This window comes from Nuphar pumila, chromosome 10, assembly GCF_984573655.1.
Source record: "Nuphar pumila chromosome 10, dmNupPumi1.hap1.1, whole genome shotgun sequence".
In the NCBI taxonomy this organism is placed as follows: Eukaryota; Viridiplantae; Streptophyta; class Magnoliopsida; order Nymphaeales; family Nymphaeaceae; genus Nuphar; species Nuphar pumila.
Window position 1 is genome coordinate 99,058,547 of NC_143258.1, and position 18,650 is coordinate 99,077,196.

An 18,650-nucleotide genomic window follows, 5' to 3' on the forward strand; every position below is an offset into this window, starting at 1 on the left:
TTTGCATGGTATATGGACACGACAGGGTAAGTTTTCCATTGCACGATGCATGGACACCACTTGTTAATAGGGGTGCCAACGGTCCGGTTTGGTTTGGACCCAGGTGGAATCATGCCTGGCCCCGATTTTCGGGTATGGTATCAGGTCTGGACCCAGGTCTAATCGGACCCACCATAGGAGAAACCATATCCGGACCCGATAAAAATACATGAACCAGACCCGGGCCATACCTAGTAAAATAATAATTTTTATCATTTTTACATTAAAATTTGCGGGTCTTAATCAGATCTCGGGTCGGGCCCGGGTCTGGTATAAAATTTCTCAAACTATACCCGACTCCATGTATTAATCAGACCTTCAGGTTTGGACCCAGGCCATAATCAGGTATTTTTATTTATCACCATACCTCTACCCTACAGGGTTTGGTATGGGTCGGGTCTGGGTAAATCCAACACATTGACATCCCTACTGGTTAGGTTGACACTTGGAAGAGGGCATTTACAAGTCAGGATGTAAACGGTTCGGATTCTGATGCATAAAACCTACGGGTCAGATTCTGATGCATAAAACCTATACCAAACCCCAATCCAGTTAGAGTTTATATTTTAATAGATCCAACATATCCACATGATTGGGTTGGATCTTGTAAGACTTTAAGTCACACACGAATACGAAAACAAAAAGGTTTCAACCGAATCCATGTCCTCTAAGCATTCGGATCTGGTTTGGCCTACCGAATCTGACCATAGGTATGGCAGTCTGAGCCAGTGGTCTTCGTGTCGGGTGTGGTTTCTTCCGGTTATAACTTATAAATTAAAAAAAAAGCACTTTTGGATAGCTCCCACTAGTTTTTGGACCCAAGATCCACTGTTATAGTAATGTTTCTCTAGCAAGTATGGCTATTTTATTTGACCTAGAAAAGGAACCTCCAGGTCTTCGTGCCGCGCGCATGTTGGAGTGGTTTCCCCGCTTCATCTGAGAAACCCTTTCCAAGAGAAGAGAAGGCAAAACCCTAAGACCCATCAGCTCCGCTCCCTCGAGCCAAAGCGCCGAGCCGAGCTGAGAGAGAGGAGGATGTCGTCCACTCTGTTGGAGGTGACTCGGTCGGCTCACGAGGAGGTGGAGCGGCTCGAGCGGCTCGTGGTGAAGGATCTCCAGAAGGAGCCCGCCACGGGCAGGGACAGGCTCTTCCAGAACCATCGAGGCCGCCACATGATCGACTCTGTCGTCTCCACCACCGAGAAACTGGTAAAATGTTTCCCGTTTTCTCTCCGAATCCTTCGAAAAACATCCATTCGATCGAGTTTCCTTTCGTATTCATTCCACCTTCTTTCCCTATCCTGGTGGAAGTGCTTGCGGATCTTCGCTCAATTATAAATTCTGTTTGTTTCGGTGTTCTCGGGTAGAAATAGCAGTCGAAAAAGTACTGTTTTCTTTTCCTTTCCATTGTATTGCTGGTTTAGGGAACTCAAATCATTGGATACTTTGAGAATTATTGCAGGCAGTGATGTGCCACAACTGAATAATGGATTTTAAGGTGGAAAACGCTCGAAAAAAGGGAAATCTTGTACTTTTGAGACTCTCACAAATATTACAAATATTACCCAAGGATCAAACCAAAAACTCTATTAGGTTTGCTTTCCCAAGCCACCCATTTAACTTTGCTTCAAGTAATGGAATACCTTCTGTTGTACTTTTTCATCCCTAGGAGCCAGATACAGATCTATACCCATTACCTAAATCAAATGAACTTGACGTTAAGATACTTGGAATATTAAAGTTTGGCCCGTGGACTATTACTAAACTATAAGCCATCTTGGTTCGGAAAATAGTGCCAAATTTGTATCATCAGTTTTCCTAATCCCAAACCCATTTTTTCTCTTGGGGCAAAGTTTATCCCATCCTAGGACATGGATTTCTGTTATGTTTTGAGCCAGGCCAAAGGACGGTCCGTATGATAGACTCTGTTGAAGAAATGATGGCCCTCGACAACTTAAAAGCACATAACCCAGTAAACTGGAAAGTAATATGGCGAGCCGTTTAGAAGTCTACCTTTCCAACCCTCTAAAGCATTAAATGAAAGTGTATCATACGTATTTGATTTCATTTTGTCTTTAAAAGTTGAAAGACCCAAATGTTCTATTTGGAGCATGCCCTTGGTTTCACATGAAATGTTGTTGGTAAATATAAATTTAGCACATTGGATTTAAGCTCGATATTTGAAGTTGACCAACACTCTTGATAAGTTGATTGACATTGGTTGAGACTTCTCTAGCATGAGTAGCCAGAGGTAGTTTTAGTAAATGAAGTTCATGAGTGCTTGGCAGTTTGAACAAATATTCATAAATACTTTTGAAACCATGGGTTCAATTTTATATGTTGTAGATGTTATCAAATAAACATGAACTAATCTCTTTAATGGATAAATAACTTATAAAGTCAAAACATGATCTTCTTCAAGAGTTTGCAGTGCTGCTACTGCTAAAGCGGTCTCTATGTTCACCTGGCTATCCAAGTTTATCTTCCTCCACATTGCTCACATTGCTATTTTGGAGAATTTATATTTTGTTTTCTCTCTAGCAGGCTTCATAACATCCAAATGATCACATATCCAAACCTACAACCAAAAGTCATTAGTACTATTTATGTGCATTCATGTGAACACACACACACACACACACACACATAGGACATCAATGAGTTAATATCAAGAAAATAGAATTGCAGCTATGCACGTGAATCGACTGTTACAGAGTGCATAACAACAACAGAGGTTAAAGGTCAAACTAATCCATTACATAGACACACATGAACTGGTACTTAACAAAAGATTTTTACCGCTGTCAATGGCACCAATCCACCCAATAACTTCATCTTCAATGACGATACTCTCCAAAACTGATTATACAAGTGAGCTAGCCCAATTGAACCCCATGCAAAATCATCTACATGATCGAGATCTTCCAAAAACTGCAAATACAATGTATGAATCCTTCATCCAGAGCAATCACTGAGTAGACAATGGCAAAAAACAAAACAAAAACTCACGCGACTTTACATCTGCATCATCTGAAGGGTACTGTGTAAAAGGAGTTTTCCTGCCATCCCCATATTTTTATCTCAACCTAGACAACTTGATCATGCATCCATCTACCAAATTCTCTTTTATTTCATCTTCCGTCATATGAAATAACTACTTGCACTTTTCAATGCAATCATACACGGCTGTTCTAGAAACAGCCAAGCCATGACATTTCAACCCAGTGATCCAAGCCACGTCCTCAAGACTGATAATCATCTCAAATTTAGAGAACTGAAATGTATTTGTAGTATGGTTCCAAAACTTCAACAAAGCACTCAATGAACCCATGCTACATCTCCATGGCTTTTATTCCATGAAATCAACAAAATGTATAGCTATTAAATGGTCCTTTTGAAATAATAGAAGTTTCTCATACCACCTACATACTGCATACCAACACGATATCAGATCTAGTGTGTCCTGTCATAATTTTAAAATTAACATTAGATTTAAACATCTTCACATCATTTCAACTGAAAGAATGACAAATACACATGGACATCTTTTTTTTTTTTGCCACAGAAATACATCGTCCTTCCTTGTAGTGCGGTTGGTTTTGAGCAGATATTGTGCCAATATGCCACAGAAATACATGGCAATATGAAGATTTTTACATACAACTTTAGAATAATTTTTCTCCATATGTTTGGTTAAGAAAGATCCCTCATGTACACTTGTAGAAATGGTAGCTTTGACATATTTTGCTTTGGTTCTTCTTATTAATGCTTCTTGGATAATCTCTATTAAGTTATGAACCATTTGTTTATTTCCATGTAGTTTGTTAGAGAGATTAAAAATGCCATTATCATGTTTTCTTTATTTCTTTCTTTACATAAAAATTGAATACTGTTTCTCTCTCAAAAAAAGGAAGAGAATACTATCTTATTCTATTGAACTTGTCAGTTATTGAAACAACAAGAACCAAAAAGTTTATTGTGAGCAATGATTACCATCTGCTGCAATAATTTGAGCTTTAACATCTTATCTTTTTGGTTTGTTTCTATTCTGATTCATAATTAAGAAATCACATTGATTTTATTTTTATTCCTAAACATGTTATTTTTTGGGTGTTCCTGTTCTTAATGTTTTACATTCGAATTGTAGTCATCATTTAGCATTTCCTTTATCTGGCAGATTGATATATATGAAGATAAAGATAATGCAAGGAAGGACGAGATTGCTGCACTTGGGGGTCAGACCTCAAGTGGGCAGAATGTATTCAGTGCTTTTTATGACAGATTGAAGGAGGTAGGTGTTTTACCTTTTTAAGCAGTTCTTTTGGGTGGTTTAATTGGTCGATATTGTTTTGGAAGTTGGTACTAGTGGGAACACTCTTCATCTTATATCAGACGTATGTAGTGGTCATTCAATATCTGAACCATGGTCATGGTCACCTGTATCAGTCACAACATTATTTCAGCAAGACAATTTCTCAAGATATTATATGATTTGTTATAAATCTTGAGAAAATGTTGACATTTTTAAAATATAAAAATATTATAAAAGATATGAAAGAGTAGGTTTTTGATAATATATTTTTCACAAATAGTATAAAGAAAAATAGAAAAATTTTCAAGACATTAAAAGCAATAGTAGAAGCATATTTAAGTTAATAGTCATTAATCCAAATAAATAAATCACATGATATTATCTTGATACCATTAGGTTGTGATAATGTCGCAATGTTTTTAAATATTAACTATATTTGTGTTTGTAATTCTAACTTCTAAGTGCTTAAAAAATGAAAAGAATAATTTTCTACAAGATTAAACAAACAGATTGGAATGAATCAACTAATAGATTTTATATGATGATCAGATAGGAATTATCAAATTTCTTTCCGGTTTCATTTTTGATTTTTCAGCAATAAACCCTCCCATGAGCTATAGATGTATTGCAATTTAATGTATCGTCCAATGCCCAAAAGGAACAGTTGGTTCCTATCATCTTGATCTGGTTCTACTTCCTTTTTTTTTTGTTTTTTCCCCCTATTTTAACAATAGAGAGTTGGGTTCCAATCCTCCTCGCCCACAATCAGCTTCAAAGGAGAAAGCTGCTACCTTTTATTTACTGCCTCTAGGGTAGGAAAATCATGATCTGGATAGCGGAAGCAAAGCTATAAAACTTGGGTATAGTTCTTTTTTCAAAATAGAATGGCCTTGTTATTTATCAATAATAGTTACACCTACACATAGTATGCCCATCCTCATTACTCAAGTTGGATAATTCTCAAAGGACTCTCCTAAGCTATCTATAAGCCCTTTTTTTGCCTCATCTGGAATCTACTTCGATTTCATCAAAATGGAATAGTCTTACTGTTTATCATTGATAGTTACATATAGTGCCCTTGTCAAAATCAACATATTTATGTTTTACGTCTCATAACTCTTCCTCATTAGGCTTAGGCAGAATAGCAGAGCAAGCCTTAGTAGTATAACACAAATCATTCCTCGTCATTGCATTAATATTAATATGCTCACTTGTGGTCATTGTGGCCTCTCGAGATATTTGATCACCTTATCAGTGATAAAATCAATGGTCGGTTCTATTTTATATCCAAATTAGAACTGAATCAAACCCAATACTTGTTGGGCTAGTGTTCTCATGTTCCTTCGATTCATTGGAGTAAGACATCAATCTTTCAATAAGAGATCAATTTCTTTGATTTCATTATGAACTCTCCTGAAAAGCATTGGCACATGTGTAAACAAATGAATTTTGGTAAATTTTTGAATATTTAAAGAAAATATACATAGGTTTCTAAAAATAAAAAAGATAATGAATAAGAAAAATCATATGTTTAGTATAAAAAATGATAAACAGAATTTTTTGAAAATATATTGATGAAATTACAATATTCCAATCTGTCACATGGGTACATGTACAAGTATGGATACAGAGGGTACAACACAGAAATTTTAAAAAATGTGGGTATGGAGACATGACTATATATGTATATATATTATTTATAAAAGTAATATTTTTAATGAAATGGGAGAATCTGGTATTTTGAATATAAGGGGGAAAATAAAATTTTTTAAAGGAAAATAGAAAAGAAAGGGAGGGGGTATTGAGATATTTTTTTTTCTTTTTTTCTTTTTAACTATAAAAGAGAAAAAGCCGAAAGGGGTACTTCGTAACCCCCGCCCCACCACCTCTCTCTAGGGGTGCACACGAGCCAGGCTCGAGCCAAGCTCAGGCTCAAAAAGCTCGGTTCGACTCAAGCTGAGCTTGAAAAACTGTGTACGAACTTGGCCTGAGTTCAAGCTCGATTTTGGCTCGGCTCAGCTCGAGCTGCATTAAATTACATAAAAAAAAGAATTCAGTCGCTTAGCAGACGAGATTTGAACCCAGGACCTCCCAAATGCACACAAAGTGATTATTATCTAACAAAAATTATACATATCCTAAAAGTGGTCACCATATGACACTATTAATCAAGCTTAATCGTGCTAATCAAGCTCTAACTCCTGATCAAGCTCGGTTCGTTTATTTACTCGGACGAGCCCGAGTCGGGTTTAGACGAGTCGAGCCCAAGCCGAGCTTGCTCGGCTCGTTGTGCAGCCCTACCTCTCTCTCTCTCATCAGTTCTGGAACAAGGCAACTGTAGATAAATTTTTTTACAGCATTGTATTTATAAATGAAGACTGCTACTGATTACATGTTGAATGATTCTTAGTTGGACTCAGGTTATGGCCTATTTTCAGGGCCTTACCATTTCACTAATGTTGCCTCTCTCTCTCTCTTGGTTGGTGCTGCTTTTGCTGCACTTGGTGCTCCCTATATTGCATTGCAAAAGTCATGTGTCCTTTATGGGAACCTTTTTTTTTAACTAATTGTCTATCTTTTCAGATTCGTGAGTACCATAGACGACATCCCATTGCGCACGTTCTTGATGCAGCTGGAGATCTTGAAGAGCTACTCAAAGAAGAACCAGTTATTGAATTTAGCGGCGAGGTCTCTCTCTATCTCTCTGATATATATATATATATATATATATATATATATATATATATATATATATATATATATATATATATATATATATATATATATATGGGTTTATATTTAATACAGTCGATTGTTAATATAATCTAGTTGGAATTTCACATTGCAAGTTCTTTTGACTCAATTGAACCTCGCAGATGTGTTCAGCATGCTCGATTTAGTGGGAAACAACCCTTGGATCATGTTTTTTGATTGGGAAAAATTAGTGCATTTACAAACCATCCATTTTTACATCACCAGAGACACCTGTATAGAGGTCAGATTCCGGCGATTCAGTTCCCACTAAAAACAGTATGTAGATCACATCCATGGGATCATTAGAAAAAAAAATGAAGTTTGCTAAGTTGTTTTTACATACAAACGATTGTAGCAAAGTTTTTATATATATGCTCATGTCACCATGACATCATAATGAGTAGAACATGTAAATTTTTTTTTATGTTTTGGCATATCATACTCTACAAAGGTATCGACATTATTTAGTAGGAAATGTGTGTTGCATCATGCAATCACGCGATTATGATGTGTAAGTAGGTTTTCTAGTGGCTTGAAAAATCAATGGCTCAAAAGGCCAGGTTTTTACATTGAAGAAACATGATTTGAGGTGCAATTGTTAAAATATATGTAACTATATATATATATATATATAAAATATCCAATAGGGGTATTATCGTCTTTTCACATAGTTGTTTTAGCAAACAACTATTTCTTTTTCTTTTCTTTTCTTTTTTTCATTTTTATTTCTTGTCTCAAAATCCAACCCAAAAGGGGCCCCACATAGAGTTGTTGGGCCCCCCAACGACTCTATGGGAGCTCCCTTTTGGCTCTCCTTTTGAGACCCCTTTTGGGGTGTATAAATAGGGGTGAACCCCTTTGTATTCTTCATGCTTGAGAGCTCTCTCCTTCAATAAAGTGTATTTATTTTTAGTTTGTGCCTTTCTCAAGGCTTGTTTATGTTGTCCCATAATGGACTTGGCTATTATCTCTCTTGTGTATTGGACCATTGTTGGTCATTGTGAATGCTTTTAGCATTCTTTATTTTTCCGCATACTTCATTACAGCAATGACTAGGAAACTGACCATGCTGAACACATCTACGTGGTTGGATTGAGGCGATACAGGTTGTATCCATGATTTCTGGCTAGATTCGACTGTCATGGTATCATGTGCAAATATTATCACTACACACTCACACCCACACAGATAGTCCAAACCACTTTCTTAAAATCAATTTTAAAGGTGTTATATTACAAATCTGACTGCATAGATGCAATTTCCATGGTCAAAAACCTAAAAACTGGCTCTTGTAAGAATTATTTCGACGTATAGATAGGATTTTATAATGTGTTAAAAGTCAATGGTTTGAAATTTTTGTAGTTTTCTAGATGATAAAATCCAATCTATGCATCAAATTTGCAATAAGAGTCAATTCTTAGTTTTTTGGTCATGAAGATCACATCCGTATGGTCAGATTTGCGAAAGTTTCTTTTAAATATGATTTTTAAAAGTGGTTTGAACAGTTTGGACCTTCCTTTGGTTGAACCAAAGTTGCTAGTTGAGGAAGCGGGAGCGGAAAGCGAGGCACTTCTAAAAGTTGATGGAGTGGGAAGCACGGGACGACTTAGAAGCGAACCAAGAATTGTCTCAGAAGCGAGAAGGGAAGCAAACTAGAAGCGAATAAGAATAGAATTTTTCCGATATTGGGCAAAAAAAAAATGTTAAAGGCTCCAAACCCCCTCCTTAAAAGGAAAACTCACTTCTTGATATTGGGAAGCAAGTGAGAAGCTAGTAGGAAACGAATTGGGAAGCACACTTCCCCATGGGGAAGTGTGCTTCCTATTTAAAAGGGTCGCTTCCCCACACGTTTCGGAAGCGACATATTTCACGCTTCCGAAACGTGTGGGGGAAGCGTGCTTCCCCGAGTCCTATAGCGTTTCCGGTAACCCTGGGTTGGACAGTCTTTGGGAATCTTCTTTTTCTTGATATACTATTATCATTGTCTACTATTCATGATGCTGTAGAGAGTACTGAACTAGCCTATGTTGATGTTCATTTATATGAGCCACTAGTCACTGTCAAAGATCCCAATTTATATGGCAGTAAAGAAAGCCACATGAGGGTCTAGAGACCATTAAGATCAATAGGCATTGACTGGTTTGATACTGTTTTTTGTGCTTGTGTCATGTCTTAGACAATGTAGTTCAAAAGAGTATATAGTGACCCTTTAAAATAGAAAGGAGCTGTCTTGCTTGCTGACATCCAGAAGGGGCTTGGAAGAGCAACTGAAGTAGATCTTGCTTTGGTTACCAACTTTGAGATTGCAATCTTTTTCCAAAACATCTCTGTCAGCAATTCTAGAACAATGATCTTTGATGCAGATTCAATGATTAAAGGCATTTCTTATTGAGCTTTTCTGTTTCTTCAGAAGATTCTTTGTCAATCTGCTGTTAATAGCAGTTAAATTGAGGAATTTGAGATATTCTGGAAAGATTGACATTGGTGTGCTTAGCTCATTTATCAATGTTTATTGTACTAGTAGATCTCAGACTGGTGCAGTTGATGCATGTTTTCTTAGAAGCTGTTTCATGGTTGTTTTGTATTGTTGTGGTGCTTGACTTATATGGACACACTTTTTGGACTTATCAGGAAGCTTTTGGTCGTTATCTGGACTTGCACGAGTTGTATAATGAGTTTGTCAATTCTAAGTTTGCAAAGGTTGTGGAGTATTCTGCTTATTTGGATATCTTTCCACAAACACATGATATTCCAAGGAATTTGAAGTTCACAAGGTGAATCATTTGGACATTTCTTTTGGCAATTTGAGATGTAAATTGTGTATTTGAAGTTTGACTAGTTTAGGCTTTCTGAATGCATGAAAATAAACTTTTAGCTGATTAACTTTTATGTTAGTGAATAGTTTTTCAAAGTGCCATGTTATTTATTTCTGCAGGCAATATAAAGACTATTTGACACACCTGCTAGAGTACCTAATCTCTTTCTTTCAGCGGACTGAGCCTTTACAGGATCTCAACAGAATTTTTTCAAAGGTATGCACACAGCATGTCAAATAAATCTCAGTTACTATGCACCAGAAATATTTAGCTTCTTTTTCAAAGCTTTTGTACATATTTTGAGTGAAATTAGGATTCTATTTGCCTTTTAGGAAGGCATGAATTTTGTCATTGCCAGGCTTCTGTGAATTTTGTCTTTGCATCTGCAGCCACATTTTGATAATAATAAAACTGAGTCAACCAGTTACCTGTTATTGTATCATTGATTGAGTTATTTGTGTTTAAGATATTCTCACTGTAGTTCATTTGGAGATATCTCTTGATTATGAATCAGGAGCTGAATAATTATATTATTAATTAATGGGGAGAATATGGTATGAGACCTATAATTTTGTTGATAAGATGCCACTTATGTTCTATTTTGCTTGTCTGCTGCATTCTGGACTGTCATATATTAGTTTTATTGGTGTTTGATAGGTTGAGACTGAATTTGAAGAGCGCTTGGAAGATGGTAAAGTGCAAGGATGGGAAAATAAGGGCCTAGAAAATGGACAGCTTTTTATAACTGAGCCTATAATTGATCTTGACTATTATGACACTGCAGAAGAGCTGGTTAATGTAGGCCCTGAAAAGCTGAAAGAGGTGGGTGTTTTTTACCTGTTCCTTTCATTAATCTAACAAAATCTTGGGATATCCTCCATGCTGTCTTTCTATTCAAAGTTATCTTCTGCTATGCATTATGCATGTGTACTTATGCAACGCCATTTTAGTTGAATGCCCCTCTCCTTGATATTTTAGTCACTTTTGCTTGTGAATACTAATGATTGTATTTGGTCCCAGTGGGACTACATAATATTGGATGCTTGCTGTCAGTCTTCTTTCATACCCTGATCTATCTTGCTATCACATGCTGCATATGAGTTTCATTATTTTGTCAAATCAAAGTTCCTAGCAATTGTAGACTAAGTATCACACTTTGTGGTCACTGTCGCCTCAAATTGCTTTGAAGTGCCAACTGAGATAGATTTGAATGCCTCAGACCTCACATCAGAGGATCTGAGTTGGCGTGGGTCATGCAGATGTTGTGTGGGCCCATGCAAAGATCTGAGAGCATTCAAACACTAGACTTTATATCAGGGATTTTTAAGTCCCTGGTGTAAAGGGGGTGGAAAAGAGATATGCTGATCTCTCGTCTGATGGGAGAAGGCCAGATGAGAGATCAGCGGATCTCTCATCCGCTGATCTCCTTTGTATCTTTAGATCCGAGGGATTAAAATGCCCCTAGCAGAAGTTAGATAGGCTATCTTCTGGCTTACAATCATTATCTTTGTGTAGTTGAATCATGTAGTCACTTCAGAGTGGTAGATGATACTAGTAACTATATTGAGCATTTGCTTGACCCTTAAAAAAAAGAGTTTTCTAGTTTCAGTGCATCCAGGTTATTATTTTCTTAAACCTTTTCAAAGGCCAGTGGCCCCAACAAATTGTGGTTGAAAGAAAACGTTACAAAGTTGAAGGCATGATAATGATAAGACACCAATTAATGAGTGAATATAAAATGCTGAATGGCTTCTGATAAACTGAACTATTTACATCAAGAATACATTTCTGTGTTTCTATTGGGGGCAATGTTCACCAAATTTTGCATTCCACAAAGTTCTTATTTCCAAAAAGCCTGTCTGCTTTGTTTGGTTGAGGTCATATATTGTGAACTTCAATTTTCCTAACAAATATTTTTATAATATTTTGCTGATTTAACTGAGGGCTTATGAATTTGTATAATTTTAAAAGTGAAAATTTGTATATCGTGACTCATGCTTTCTTAGCTTGCTTTGACCAATAAAACATTTTTTTTAATCTCAACGTGCTTATTGTCTTATAGAAACAGATATTTGTTGAGATTTTGATGCTCTCGTAATTTTGTCTGTTCAAACTGATAATTCCAAAGAAAATTAATTTTAGTATACTTCAAGAAATTCCCTCTGATCTGAGAATTTCCTCAAAATGGGATTTGTTACTGTAGCTTATAATAAAGAACCCACAAGTTGTGTCAGCCTTGTAGATTTTATGGGATGTTTGGTGTCAAACATAATGGTGATATTGATGCAAATATCATCCTGATTTCCTTTAGGTAAGTAAGGAACTAACATCTTTGATTTCTTTTTTTTTTTCAATTCCCACCTAGATAGGATGTAACTCCACATTTCCTGATTCCCTCTTATAGGTGTCAACTCATAATTTTCATATCCTTCATTATTTAGTAGGTATTCCATGACAAGGAGAGCAAGGGGCATGATCCCCCCAAAATTTCAGCCCTTCAATTCCATAGTCCTCTTTTCATAGCTCCCCTTCCAACAGCTTGGATACAATCACAATGCAGTGATTTTTCTGTTTCACTATTTCTCTTTCTGCTGTTTTAAACTTCTTCTCTGCTAATGAATTATATCTTCATGAACTACTTCAATATCATTTCCATACTAAGCTTGGATGTTCATAAAAAGATATTTTCCAGATCTACTTTAGTATCATTTGGATATTATGCTTGGATGTTATAAAAAAGTCTGTGTGTAGGTGCATGCATGTGTGACTGCGTGCAAATCTCTTTTTTATCTTTGCTGAACCTAAGGGTGTGAAGAATTCTTGCTGGAATTGCCTATTACAGTTTTACGTGTTGTATCAAATTAAACCTAGTTTCTGTCAAGTCCTCTAGATTTGGCTGGTTATATTGTCGTTTTAGTGGGAATCCCTGCTACCATGCATATAGGTGATGAGGATTTTGCTTTAGCAGGAGTTTGGTGTGAGTATTTATGCTCCTGTACGAGATGCACCCTATATAGGTGAGATGTTCATCTATGCATGAGATTTGCATCTAAGGCATATGATAGAGAGGCCAGTTCTGTTATCAATTTCTTGATTATTCATTACCATTGTTCTCATTGATTTTTTTTATTTAAATATCTAGGCACTAGCGGCTCTAGGGTTAAAGACTGGAGGTACAGTTCAGCAGCGTGCAGAAAGGCTTTTCCTCACAAAGGTGATTATTGATCTCTTTTTGGCTGGTGATTGTGTGAACTGGCATTTGGTCTGTGATTTCTTGAAAGAACATTTTGCTACTCTTTTACTCATGAATGCTCAAATCAGCATTTGATTTTTCTGTTCTTACCTAGAAAGAACTGGAAATTTAAGAATGTTACCTCATGGAAATCGTGATATACCAGAAAAGTCTTATTGCTTGTGTATACTATGACAGGAAAAATGTTTGGTATTTACTAGAGTTTGATGTGTGATTTAACCTACTTTTTTGCTGGAGTTGCCAAAATTTAAACAGATTTAGGTGCATTTAGAAGCATGTTGAAATTTGAAAACATGTAATCATCATTAGTATCTTGATTATCACTGTCCTCTTTCAGTGAACCGTGGGATGTTCTTTTCTCCCCCAGCATGAATGCTACACTTATGATACTCGATGTCCTGGTATCTTATTTTGACATTTCAAAGTCTTGCATTAGTATACATATATTTTTATGACTAATTTGTTGAGATATTTCTATTCTGGAGATGAAAAAGAGAGACATCTTCAAACTTTTAAGATATCTTTCTTTTTTATAAAACTTGTGATGATTTCATAATATTTCTCAAAATAAAACCTTTTTGAATATCACATACAAGAATATCCCAATAATGAGAATGAGTTCTACTTGTACAATTACGCATGAACCTTCCTATTTGTCTGTCTGATTGTGAATCTGATAAAGTTGCATTTAAGCGAGTGCTTGTTTGGGTAAAATATTTAGCCATACATTAATTTCCGTGTGCATTTTATTTCAGTTTCAGCTTCATAAAGTTATAAATTTTTTTGAATTGTTGTCTTTTCTGGTTTTATTTATCTGTTATGCAGATTACACCACTCGAGAAGCTTGACCGAAAATATTTTGCCAAAGGTTCCCAAGGTTTAGTGCAGAATAATCCAGCTGCCATTTCACAAAATATTGCTTCAAAAGAGATCGCTCTGATGGAGGCTAAGATACAAAAACTTTGTGAATTGCTAAAAGAGGTTAATTTGTCTCCATATGAATTCTCTTCTTTTGCAAAGATTTTTTTTCTATTTCTATGTGATTTTATCCTCTGATTCATGAGTCACTTCTATGCATTTTTTCCTTATTGGCCATCTTTGAAAATGTTTCAGACAATTGTGCGGACAAAAGAAAATGTTGAAAAGAAACAGACACTGACATATGAAGAGATGGAGGCAGAGAGAGAAGAGGTGAGTGTCCTAAATGAACACCTTGTCTAGTTAGCATATATTAAGTAATTCAACTAGGTTGGCAGGCTACTCATCTAAAATCTTATTTTCCGTTCTGACAGTTGTTTGCATCCTTTCTTCTTAAGAAAATCAAACTTTATATTACTTGGTTGATTGATTTTATTGATATACCAAATTCATATGTTGCTTTCATGTGACTTTTCTGTTCAGGAGGAGGTTCAAGCTGAGAGTGAAAGTGATGATGAGGAGCAACAGATTTATAATCCTCTCAAACTGCCTATGGGTTGGGATGGCAAGCCTATTCCTTACTGGCTTTACAAGCTTCATGGTCTTGGTCAGGTATAGTGATGTAGCCATTGGTGGACTTCATTTTCTTCTGCATGAATGTGTGCACATGCTCATTAGTTTCCATCTATTCTTCAGGAATTCAAGTGTGAGATATGTGGGAACCATAGTTACTGGGGACGAAGGGCTTTTGAACGGCACTTCAAGGAGCCTCGTCATCAGCATGGGATGAATTGTCTAGGTATCCCAAACACTAAGAACTTCAATGAGGTTACATCTATTAAGGTATGTTTTTCTCTATCCTTTTATAGACATGGTACCACTTCCGATTGCCTGATTTTAGAAAACAATGTGCCATCTCAAAAATCATTTAGTTAAGCCCGACTCATCATGAACCCAACTAGCTATTATTCCAGAATTTTGAGAGTCAAAACCAACTTGTCTAATATTGCTATGCTACTCCTGTGACTCTTGTGACTTAGCTACTCAAGCCAAGCCGTTCAAGTGTGTAGCAGGCATGTAGATTTCCTTTTGTCAATTGCTTGCTGAATTTATCTATAATCGTGTATCCAAGTCAATATGAGATGCAACTCAGATCAGTGGCACGTTTAAAACCAAAGCTGTGGCCTTGTTTTGCGGGTTATGATGCAGTAGTGCTGGGAAAATTTCAGTATTGTAGCAGATGGATCCTGTTCTATCTTTGATTGGAAAGTGGACATTCTGGATCTTAGGCCATTACATTTGGTTGGAAGTTTTCTACATGATCGATTTTCTTATTCGTTATATATCTTTCAACAAGTGGCAAAGATTTTGGTTCTTGACATGAATAAATCCTGTTGTTTTTTTTTCAAGTTTGAAAATTTTTCTTTGCTACGCTTCCTGTTTTGTACTTAGGAATAAATTAGGAAAACTTGTCTAATTCCACGAGAAAAAGATATGTTATGGACATACGGAAATATTGATGATTTAAACAAGAACGTCATGTTGATGCTATTGAGAATGGTGAACAATTTGTCTGCAATCAATAGAAGCGGTTGGATGCACAAGAATGAATTAGAAAAGCATTAATGAGCATAAGAACACAATACATAAGTTTTTCTTGTCCAATACCAACTACATTAGCTAAAAGAATGCAGTTCATTAGGTGTTCGATTGATGAGGAATCTTTTTGGAGCTATAGGACAATTTCCAATTAGCTATTAAAGGGTCTGAGGTACACTGAGTTGATCGAGTCACTTTGAGATGATGACCCAAGAGTTTCTTGGTAACCGTAACGACTGTTGCTTAGATTCCCATACTTCCTAGAGTCAACACTTAATTGGAAGGCTCAAGGCCACCCACTTGCAATCTGAAAGCAGCAAAGTCTTCTTTGAGCTTGGATGCTTTTTTCACTTGACACAATTAGCTCTTATGAAAATGCATAATCTGTCAAATGACCTGTTATGGAAGTTGAATCAAACATAATGTATTGATCGACTTAACTCAAATCACCACCCGTAGGGTATGCAATCAAGTCGGGGATGCGACCAGCATTAACCTTCCAAAGTTAATTATTCCTTACTCCACTGTCAAATAAAAAAGAGTTTATATTTGCCCAAACAATACATTTTCATGCTCATGCGCATATGAATTTTCAGCTACCATTGCTAGAACGCTTCAGCAAAAATCAAAGCTGGTTTAATTCCTTGATGCAGGAAGCAAAGGTTTTGTGGGAGAGGATAAAGGAGAGGCAGGGTCTGAACATGTGGCGGCCAGATCTTGAAGAAGAGTATGAAGACAAGGAGGGAAACATTTACAACAAGAAGACATATACAGATCTACAACGCCAAGGCCTAATCTAATCACAGCAAGTTGCTTCTACTTGAATTCTGTATTTCTTGATGTTTAATTGTCAGACTAAGGTTGAAGTGGTGCATGGTCTTAGAATTCAGCATTGTAGTGAAATATGAAGCTGTTATTTGCCCTCTTTTTGTTCAAAATTCCTCGCGATTGTAAAGTAACTTGTGTATTCTGGCTCCAGTAGAGAAGCGAATCATTCTCCTCTTTACTTTGTGTGGAGCCAACTGTGGCTGAAGATCCGACGTCTGCTCTCTCTCTCTCTCTCACGTGGTGTGGGGTGAAGCTGTAACATGGAACTATTTTGAATCTATCTTTCACCACTTCTGGTGTATCCAATACCTCTAGGTAGTGTCAAGACCATAAAACTCTTGCATGGACTATGCATCCCTCTGCGAATGGCTTCTGTTAAGATTCTTTTTTATGACTTTCTTAAGCAAATGGTATTATGCGAAAATTAACATTTACACTTTCTTTTCCTTTCTGTTTTTTGAGGAGGGTCTTGTCTTTTCCTTTCTGTTTTTTGTGAAAATTAGCAGTTTTGCAGCTACCTTGGCTTCTTTGGTGAAGTGGTGCAGTATGATCACACACGTCAGGCAGCTTGAATAAATCAATAGTTTTGGCACCTGACAATGATGCGCCATTATTAATAGTTTGGTTTGGTGGGCCACATGCGACCGGTCTTATGAATCAGAATCACATGAGGCTCCTTGTGATTCAGATTCTCACAACTCTCATTTCTAAAGGGAAATGATAGTCCATTTCTCATCGCTCATTTTCTCATGTTTGTTTAGTCAATGCTATTCATTCTCTTATTTGCATGAGTCAAAAATTTGATGAAACTCAACTAAACATGCTCTAAGTAGGCCTCAGCGTCTGTATGGGGGGTGTTTGCATAGTGCAGAAATAGGCTTTGCTTTCGCGGTGGTAGCTTTAGCAATGCCAACTTGGGAGTGACATGCCTGAGGAAGTCACCCCATAGAATCAACAGGCGTCTCAAAGGGGAAGGAAACCTCTTTATAGGGGAGTTTCATCTGGAACCTCCTCTGTGCCACACAACCACCCTGTTACAGTGATTGCTTCCTAGGAAGGCAAAATCACCCTGTTACATAGGGAGTCTCTTGTTGCAATGCTAACTATTTATTGTCTCCTAGGAAGGCAAAGCCAGAAAAATGGGTGCGTTTATATCGCATTTTTTTTGGAAAACGTGTGATATAATTGCAAGATATTAAGTTGAAGCGATATTTTGAATATATCGTGTTTAATATGGTAAATATTCGGCAAGTTAATTTTTCACGAGAAATTGAATTTCTCGGCGATATTGTTACTATGGGTTTTGCAAGCTGCTTTCCAACTTTCCTTCATTCTTTAGCACACAACCATCTTGGAAAATGGAAACCACTCAAGTGCCTCTAACCCATAGATCGAAATATGTCACAAGAGTTGCGTCTGGCACCTAGCGAGAAGGTGTTCCCAAGCGAGTTATATTTTTGAAAGATGATCTACCTCTTTTTTTCACTGGGCTACTAGGGGATGTGAGATTAACACACACGAGACAAAAAAGCCTCCCGTATTGATCTTTTAGTCAGTGTATTTATAAGTTTATAACTCCCCAGTTAAGCTATGTGACCTACGCACTAACCAACTCAAACTAAATTGGTAGATAAACCCATGTTGTTCTACTCAGGCTGAAACTGTTCACTGCTGCTACTTTTCAAGTCTGATGATTGGGTTGCAATACTCTGACCTTGTGCTTCCCAGGCGTCGTCCTGTCCGGCATCAGTGCGCTAACTGCTGGAGGGATGTATCTAGTGCGCTAACTGCTGCAAAATCAGTGCGCTAACTGCTGGAGGGATGTATCTAGTGAAGTTTTCTTTCATATTCTGTTTTAAGGATGGCAGTGAACCGGGCAGAGGCCGGGGACAAGGTCTCCACCCTCCTCGTCTCAAAATTCTGCCCTCCATCCCCGCCTTTACCCCCTCACTAGTTTTGATTTTAACCTTCATCCTGGCCTCCATCCCCGTTTCATGTCCTCTATCCCTGGTCTAAACGGGGTGAGGCGGGGCGGGGCGGGCCCCGTTTCTCTCTAGTCGACTTCCATCCCTAAAGGTATTTTAATTATTTTACTAAGTGGGGGGAAAGCACAAGTTCATCCCCACTTCTA

At 37.0% G+C, this 18,650-nt stretch overlaps 1 protein-coding gene across 2 annotated transcripts; it reads left to right on the plus strand.

Moving 5' to 3' along the window:
* Positions 1–936: 936 nt before the first annotated feature.
* On the plus strand, positions 937–16,943 carry ATO (splicing factor-like protein). Of its 2 annotated transcripts, XM_090019455.1 has the most exons (12): positions 937–1,248; positions 4,217–4,330; positions 6,935–7,039; positions 9,737–9,879; positions 10,041–10,137; positions 10,579–10,743; positions 13,064–13,135; positions 14,000–14,155; positions 14,288–14,365; positions 14,576–14,704; positions 14,789–14,935; positions 16,345–16,943. In XM_090019455.1, exons 1-12 carry the CDS (start codon positions 1,075–1,077, stop codon positions 16,489–16,491), a joined length of 1,527 nt encoding a protein of 508 aa, XP_089875581.1. In that variant the 5' UTR covers positions 937–1,074; the 3' UTR covers positions 16,492–16,943. The 2 variants fall into 2 exon arrangements, with proteins under 2 accessions (XP_089875581.1, XP_089875580.1); XM_090019454.1 differs by lacking the exon at positions 6,935–7,039 and having other exon boundaries at positions 943–1,248.
* Positions 16,944–18,650: the final 1,707 nt, after the last annotated feature.

Coding starts and splice junctions, on each gene's coding strand:
- ATO (XM_090019455.1), top strand. CDS start 1,075: ATGTCGTCCACTCTGTTGGAGGTGACTCGGTCGGCTCACGAGGAGGTG. Junction 4,331..6,934: donor TTTATGACAGATTGAAGGAG/GTAGGTGTTTTA, acceptor CTATCTTTTCAG/ATTCGTGAGTACCATAGACG. Junction 10,138..10,578: donor TCAACAGAATTTTTTCAAAG/GTATGCACACAG, acceptor GGTGTTTGATAG/GTTGAGACTGAATTTGAAGA.